Source organism: Mytilus edulis, chromosome 6 (genome assembly GCF_963676685.1).
Source record: "Mytilus edulis chromosome 6, xbMytEdul2.2, whole genome shotgun sequence".
Taxonomy (NCBI): domain Eukaryota; kingdom Metazoa; phylum Mollusca; class Bivalvia; order Mytilida; family Mytilidae; genus Mytilus; species Mytilus edulis.
The window spans coordinates 3,175,898-3,184,357 of NC_092349.1; the positions used below are offsets into that span (position 1 = coordinate 3,175,898).

At 33.1% G+C, this 8,460-nt stretch overlaps 1 protein-coding gene across 1 annotated transcript; it reads right to left on the reverse strand.

The window, feature by feature from the left end:
• On the reverse strand, nt 1-5,992 carry LOC139526946 (follistatin-like). Its single transcript, XM_071322129.1, has 4 exons — nt 5,892-5,992; nt 3,906-4,032; nt 2,999-3,238; nt 1-124 (listed from the first exon to the last, which is right to left on the reverse strand). The coding sequence occupies exons 1-4, from the start codon at nt 5,932-5,934 to the stop codon at nt 58-60; spliced, it is 477 nt and encodes a 158-aa protein (XP_071178230.1). The 5' UTR covers nt 5,935-5,992; the 3' UTR covers nt 1-57.
• Nucleotides 5,993-8,460: the final 2,468 nt, after the last annotated feature.

Genomic DNA, 8,460 nt, shown 5'->3' on the forward strand with positions numbered 1-8,460 from the left:
TTTGAAACTAATTATTTTAATGTAAAATATTGAACATTTCATATTTTGTCACAATGGTCAACATTTACCAAATTTAGTAATGGTCAGCTGTCTGTGTGTGCATCGTTGTTTCTCGAACTCGCATCTAAAAAATATTAATAAAATAAGAATTCTCAGTGCAATATCATCGTTTCATACTAAAATAGTTAAATCGATATGATGTACAGATCTTTAGTGTTACACTGTTTTAAATTGTAATTTCTGAGATCGGATTCATAAACATCTTCAAAACTTTGAAGATTGAATTTTCATTGGCTGATGTAAATATTACCAGGACCTTGGACATATGATCTGTATTCTAATCAGGTTGATATCCGCAGCGGTGGTTTCGTATGATCGCGCTCGCTTCGAGAGCGAAAGATATAAGGCTGCGTCAAAGCAAAAAAACATAAAATTGAGAGCAGAGACTGATCAACTCGGAGTCAGAATATTGTATGCAACAAGGGAGACACGTCTATAAATCGACGAAATAAAATTGAGAAAGGAAATGGTGAACATGTCAAAGCGACAACCACCCGACCATAGAGCAAACAACAGCCGAAGGCAACCAATGGGTCTTCAATGTAGCGAGAATTCCCGCACCCGTAGGTGTCCTTCAGCTGGCCCCTAAAATATGCATAATAGTACAGTGATAATGGACGTCATACTAAACTCCGAATTATACACAAGAAACTAAAATTTAAAATCATACAAGACTAACAAAGGCCAGAGGCTCCTGACTTGGGACAGGCGCAAAATTGCGGCGGGGTTAAACATGTTTATGAGATCTCAACCCTCCCCCTATACCTCTAGCCAATGTAGAAAAGTAAAAGAATAACAATACGCACATTAAAATTCAGTTCAAGAGAAGTCCGAGTCTGATGTCAAAAGATGTAACAAAAGAAAATAAATAAAATGACAATAATACATAAATAACAACAGACTACTAGCAGTTAGCTGACATGCCAGCTCCAGACCTCAATTAAACTGATTGAAAGATTATGTCTTCATCATATGAATATCAGGTACAATCCCTCCCGTTAGGGGTTTAGTATCATACTATCATAAAATATATGAGAAGAACATAACCCGTGTCATGCAACAACTGTTTTTTTTAGAAATAAATGTGTAGTAGAAAGACCGATAACATCATGGCTTAAAGATTGAGAAGAAAAAAAGAAACGTCAGTTTGCTGAATATTATACAGAATATCACAAACAGATCAACATGGACCTCACACGGGTGCTTTTAGATGGTCAGCAGTTTCTGTCAAATTCTTGAAGATTATCTCAAAGCTTATGATACGTCGGATTCGGAGATGAAAAGAAGAAAGGAGAATTGAATTGTGGCTTTGACAAATGGAACCTAATCGTGGTCTTCTGTGACACAAATATTCCATTGATTGAATTAAGCCTTCCAATTGATATTTTATAGTGTGTTTTTCTATGTTGTGATGTTATACTATTGTTTCAGAAAAGGAAGAAGGTTTGGTACCATTAAAACGTGTAATCCCGCTGCAAATGTTTGCACCTGTCCTAAGTCAGGAATCTGATGTACAGTAGTTGTCGTTTGTTTATGTAGTTCATTCGTGTTTATCGTTTCTCGTTTTAATATAGACTAGACCGTTGGTTTTCCCGTTTGAATGGTTTTGTACACTAGTAATTTTTTGGGGCCCTTTATAGCTTGCTGTTCGGTGTACCTTGACCTATAATGGTTTACTTTTATAAATTGTTATTTGGATGGAGAGTTGTCTCATTGGCACTCATACCACATCTTCCTATATCTATCAACCAAATCATGATGCTAACAATAGATTTTGCGATTATAAGACTTTTCTACTATAAATAGCACCTTTGATTCAATTGAATCCTTGTGAAAGAAAACGTACGGTTATTATATATGATAAGAAATATGAAAGGTCTTCAATGTTGCTTCAAATGATGGGTGCATATACGACGAGACTATCTTTGTCACGTCTTATCATTGGAAATCGAAATAAAACCACCTTTTACCTTGATATACATGATTTAGAAATTTATATTATAAAGAAATAATTTTTAGACAACATTGACAATTTTAATTTGCCAGCCATTACTTTCAGTTAATTATTATAATACAATAAAACAGTTTATACACTCAGACTAGCTTTTCAATGACATAGGTCTAAAAAATTCGTAACTCACCACATCTATTAAAACAAGCGTTTCATTTCTTAATAGCGGTCATAAGAAATAGTTTCTTCATGTCATGCTCTATGCTCATTTTTAACATGGGTAGGCATTATATTTGTCAAGATTTTACACTGAGCGTTAGCGAGGTGTAAAATATGGACAAATTTAATGCATACCCATGCTAAAATATTATGTTTGTCCATATTTTACACCTCGCTAACGCTCAGTGTAAAATATTGTCAAATATAGTGCCTACCCATGTTAAAATGAGCATAGAATATGAGATGAAGGAATTATTTCGATTCTCATAGGACAAATATGATACATGTATTTCTATTGGTCGAAGCGTACGAAAATACCGTAGCAATCTGGCAAAGTATGGCTATTCCCGAATCTTTCACATGAATTATATATGTTCATTACATTTCATATATAATAAGTTTAAAAACTATTTTTAATAATTTAGCAGGTAAAATGCATAATGTTTAAATAACAATATATAATTTTTTTTTATATAAGTTACTAAAATATATATTTTTTATTTCGATAAAAATCAAAATAACGAGAATGTAAGCAGTCAGTTTGTGCGCATGTGTCAAACATAGTTTGTGCTAATTAGATCAGGGCCTTGTTTACAAAGCCTAATAAGGACTTCAAATAGGAATGGTGGTTTTGATTTATCCATCGTTGCTTATACTGATTTTAATATAAAAACTATAAAACAAAAAAAAGGCAAACTGTATATCAAACTTTCAAATAAAGAAAAGAAAAAAATATCATAATCTAATTGACCACTTCTTTATACTTACGAATTGACGTAGGTTGCGCCGTCGGAACCACAAATTGTTTCAAGGTCATTTTCGCACGGGAGGTGACTGAGTTGTAAACAAAAGAAATCAAATACAGCATCAGGGCCTGATATGACGGGACCGGTACCAACCTGTCCACCACCAGGACTTCCGGTAGGGGGAACAGTTGTCGATGAGCATGACCCAATGTAAGCAACATGGATGTTTTTGTCACCACAGTGGGCTTTTGAGTAGTCGCATCTAAATTTTGAAATAATAGTCTAATAATACTGTAATAGTCATATGTATGCTATACATGCTGTTGATCATGACTGAATGTTGGTCCTTCATTTCTGTATAACTTTTTTTTTTTGCCCATTATTCTCTATTCTTCGTGTTTAACTACCTCGTTATTCTCAATTCTTTATGTTTTGGTCCATTTTTTCGATTCTTTATATGTCCTGCGCTTTATTCTCTATTCTGTAAATCCCATCAACCTCTTCATCTAGTTATCATTTCAAGAACTCAAACAAATTACACATAACTAAGCCAGTTTTGGCACCCTATTAGTTTTCCGGTTACCATCAAATTATGAAAATTGTGCTTTTTCTTTGAAGGATTTCCCAAGCAGATCTCTTTGTGTTCATACTTATTAATAGAAACATTCTACAATATCTTGTTTCGACAACGTGTAATATAAATAAAGTTTCAGCCTTTTAAGTTCGTGGGTGTCGTTTTTATACTCTCTGATCAGTAGTAAGACGCTTTCGTATAAACCTCACCAGAAACATCCCTTCCCAGTTTAAATATTCGTTTGTATTTGTGTTTCATGTGAAACAATGCTTAATTATTTAAGTATTATAAACGAGCGAAAGCGAACGAATACTTGTGACCTGAAAGATATATATACATATGTATACGAACTTACCGATTTCTGTAAGTTACTCCGTTTGTTCCACATTCAGGATGGTCGCCATAAGTAAAACAGTCTTGTTTCTGTATAGAACGACATCCCCAGCTGGACAAGATACTACCCCAATCCTGTCCATTACAGACTGAAAAGGGAAAATATCAATATCTTCATCTCAAGTATGACTTGAAATGCAATTATTAAATGATTAATTACACCTTATGTAAGAATCCTATATTTTGATTGGTTGATAGCCAGTTTATTTTTCACCAATTTACTGTTATCAAATGAATATCGTTCATTTTTTAACGCCGCCGGGGTATTTGCCAAAAGGATATGCCTTTTTTACCCTCTCTACCGTGGTATTTGCCAAAAAATACTCTTGGATCCTTGGATTAGCAAATCAGAGTTATGTTATGATTGATCAATTGATTGCTTCAATCTGTTTTACCCCACTTTATAAACAAACAGTTATTTCCTGGCGGCCATGCATAATCTTCTTAGGAATTGATGTGAACGCACCTGCCACATGCGGGTTTCAAACTGTCAATCTTAGTGTTGACGGGTTACTGATAGGGTAGACGAACTGTTGTAACCACTAGGCTCCCAAGTCCCCCTTTTACAAAAATGAATTCAAATATTAAAAAATGGAAAGATTATCCGACTCAGACTATCACCAGAGGCAAATATGACACTGAAAGTTATGGGACTCATGTGTGTCGATTTTGTATCGGAATTTTTTAATTGTTTTATTGAAGAATATTTGTAAATAAAATTTAAGTTATTCAAAAATACAACGAAAAATAACTTGCTATCAATTTGGTGTCAAAAATGAACATTTTTGGTTACGTATTAGAGGCACTAATAGTTCAAATTCGAAACAGGCATGCCCACAAAGTTTAAACAAAACATGACGGAATTTGATGACTGACTGCAAAAGAATCTAGACTCACCGGAAGTACAGTCGACATGGGAAGTGTCTCCTGTTATGCTTACATTATCAGAAACGCGATCGGGAACACTTTTTTTTAAAGAAACATTTATAGTGTTAACTCCTTGTATCATATTTCAAAATGATCTAATTTAGTTAACAAACTATAGTTATATGATATAGGTGTTTTCTTTGGAATGCCCCTGATACCGAAAAATTAATAGTGAAGGAAAAAGATAAAATGGTTTGTGTCAAGCAATGAGGTATCAAGGCAACCTAAGAAAAACTAACATGAAGAGTTTTGAAATGATGCAAAATATTCAATTCTTTCTATTTAATTTACACACAACCTTGTAAAGAAGAGAGGCGGTATATAATTTACAATAGTGTAAAGCTAAATGCCTATTGTTGAACTTACTAGATATATCTCTGTTGGCTAAAGCAGTGCTTCATATAAAGTATATATCCCAGATCTCTTAATCTTGAACATGTTATCGTCCCTCCTTTTATCGGATATGTTCTCGTCCTTTATTTACTTAATATAATTTCGTCCTAGTATACATGTTATATTTATCACTTACAAATCCATCGATTCATCCCTATATTCATGATTAATGCATACTTACATGACAAACGTTACATAACATTTACAGCAAAATGCATTAAGTGTGTAGGTAAAGGTAATATATTTGACTAGCTTGCTTGTTAGCTGAACCATGATGATAATAAGATAATAAGTTTAACTATACTACGTAACCCTGCTTTAGGAATTGTCTAGTCATAAAAACAGAGATATTGGTTATCTGTAGGACTAGTCTACTCTTAAAGGAGGGTAGTATACCTACATGTAACCTAATAATGACTTAACGGTTCATCTAGTAAGCAAGCAAACCAAAGATATTACCTTTACCTACACACTCAATGCATTTTGCTGTAATACGAAAGTCAGACGATGATTGTTCTATCAATATCGTGAACATTTAAATAATACGGAAACCATTTTTTCAATCGGGATAGTTACCATCTAGTGTAGGCAATCTCCGTTGTTTTACTTAATTCAACAAGAACCTTACCAGACAAAATACACGCACAACACACTGCTAGAGCTAATTTCATTGTTGCTACCTTGAAATAAGATTTATTTGTGAATGAACATGGAGTTCCACTTATCTTATCTATTACTTTAGAACGTGACTATTTGAGGGTCAAAAGGTCAAAAGTATGATTAAAGTAAGTAAGTTCGTTCTAAATTAGTTCCCGTGTTTACGTAAATATTATATACAAACAAAATGATCTAGATAGAGGAGAACATTTATAACAAACAAAAATACAATTTGCATACCAAAGGGATCAACCATTTAACTTAAAAAGGGGTATGTTTTTTTTGCCTGAGTCGGAACAATATTTTCGCGAAATTTTTTTTAAAATAGTTTTTCGACGCTATCAATCAATTTTTTTTTCTTCAAATTTGAATACTATAAGATGTGTGGAAAATCTGTATTAAGAATATTTTTTTAGGTCATCTGCTTGACCACAATATATATTTTTCATTAAATTGGAGATCAGCATATTTTTTAAGGTAAAAGCCACACTCTTTTCAGCTTAAATAATCGTTCCCTAAAGCTGAATCAAAATACATGTATGTCAAAACCATTACGTTTAAAAAAGAAAAGGGGGCTCCAAAGGTGTATTTAAAAAATAGTCGCATAACTCTCAGACAACAATCTTAATAAGGATGGCGTCTGAACTCTTACGAGTTAGTAAAACTAACCTTAGATTTCACAACCGGAAAGCCCTTGATGTTGGGGGGGGGGGGGGGTCACTTCAATACTTAATTGATAGGAGTGTCACTGGGGTTCTGTTACACTACCCTTTTCATATTTAGATCTTAAAAATGTATACCTTTGCATATATTGCATAGGTAAAATGTTACCTTTTCCCATGTTGTTTGTATTTCGTTTAGTGTGTTATGTAACAGTGGGATACCAAAGTGCCAAAAGAGAGAAAATTGGTTAATAAAACACAGCCGGGAACACCAAGAAAGATGACTGACGAAGTTTGGTTAACTTTATCATATAGTTCTGATAGTTTTCCTGACCTATTCACATGTTTTTAAGCCTGAAATGTAACCTTTTCCACCGGCACGTCCTATCACCTTGAATATAGGAAGTGGACATCCCGAGAGAAAACAATCCTTAGAGTTGTGCATGTTTATGTAACACATGTCACAGAAAGTGGTACTTATATAATTATACCAATGTAAGGACAAATGTTCTGTTAGTTAACCGTTCCGTTCTTATCGTTCCCAGTACACTTTTGCTCCTATATTTCATTATTCACTAAGTTAAATTTCTCATTCTGATAGGAAAAACCTGTTATAAATATTTTTGTTAACCATTGGTCATTTAGTGACATTTGGTGATTGTGTGCTTAAAACATTTAATTTAACATTTACAATTGACACAGTATGTATATGTTAAAAGTAAGTTTAAATAAACATATGTTCTTATAGTTAATGACTTTATTCATTATATGTTGAAAAAATACAGGCAAAGTTTAGATGTTTATGAAGTGTTCTATATTTTGACTTTAGTGGAATCTTAATGTTATATATAATCTTTTTTAATAACAGAAATAAGTATTTAATAAATCAGTTTATACATACTTAATCTATAACATGTATTCAACACATATTTCTTCCTTGAATATTAGTTATATTTGAGACATTATTAATTATAGATTGATAGTGGTTTGTCAATGAACAAGTTATGTATGAAGTCATTAGACGTCGCAGCTGAAATTGTACTATTCTTGTGTAGCAAAGTATTCCGAATTATAATTACTAAAAGATGCCTGCAAAATTTCGGTACAATCGGGCAAGTGTTGAATTAAGAGTGTAGACAAATAATAAGGTGGACACAGTAAGGGGCCTTATTAATATTGTAAAGTCAGGAATAGTTATTAAATTATTTAACAGTGTGATTGAACGTTAACCCCATTACATAAGTACAAGAAATTATTCCGGTCTTTCCCGGATACATAGAAGTGCATTTGAAATTTTATTTTTTTATCTTTTAATTTTGGTATACATTTTAAAAACGTCGTGCTATAAGCTCTGTTGTCCCCTGGTAATGATTGGTTCCTCGCTTGCATACTTGAATAGATATAAACTCATCATAGATACCAAGATTGAAAATATATAGTTGCGCCAGACGCACGTTTCGTTTACAAAAGACTCATCAGTGACGCTCGATTCATGAAAAATTGAAAAGTCAAAGTACGAAGTTGGAGATCATTGAGGACCAAAAAATGTTGCCAAATACAGCTAAGGTAATATATATTCCTGAGGTAGACAGCCTTAAGCTTAGTGTTTCAAAAATTCAAAGTTGTGTAAACGGTTAAGTTATAGTTATGACCATATCAATGATGATTCATGTCAACACAGAAGCGCTGATTACTGCTGGTGATACTCTCGGGGAATATGCATCTTGGCAGCTTTAAAAAAAGAAGACATACATACTAGGTTAAAATATGGTAAAAATACAAAAGGAAGGTATTTAACAAATAATCAAGTTCTAATTTATGATTTGTTTATTCAACATATTGTCAGTTCCTCAATTAAATCATACGGCGAAACCTTCC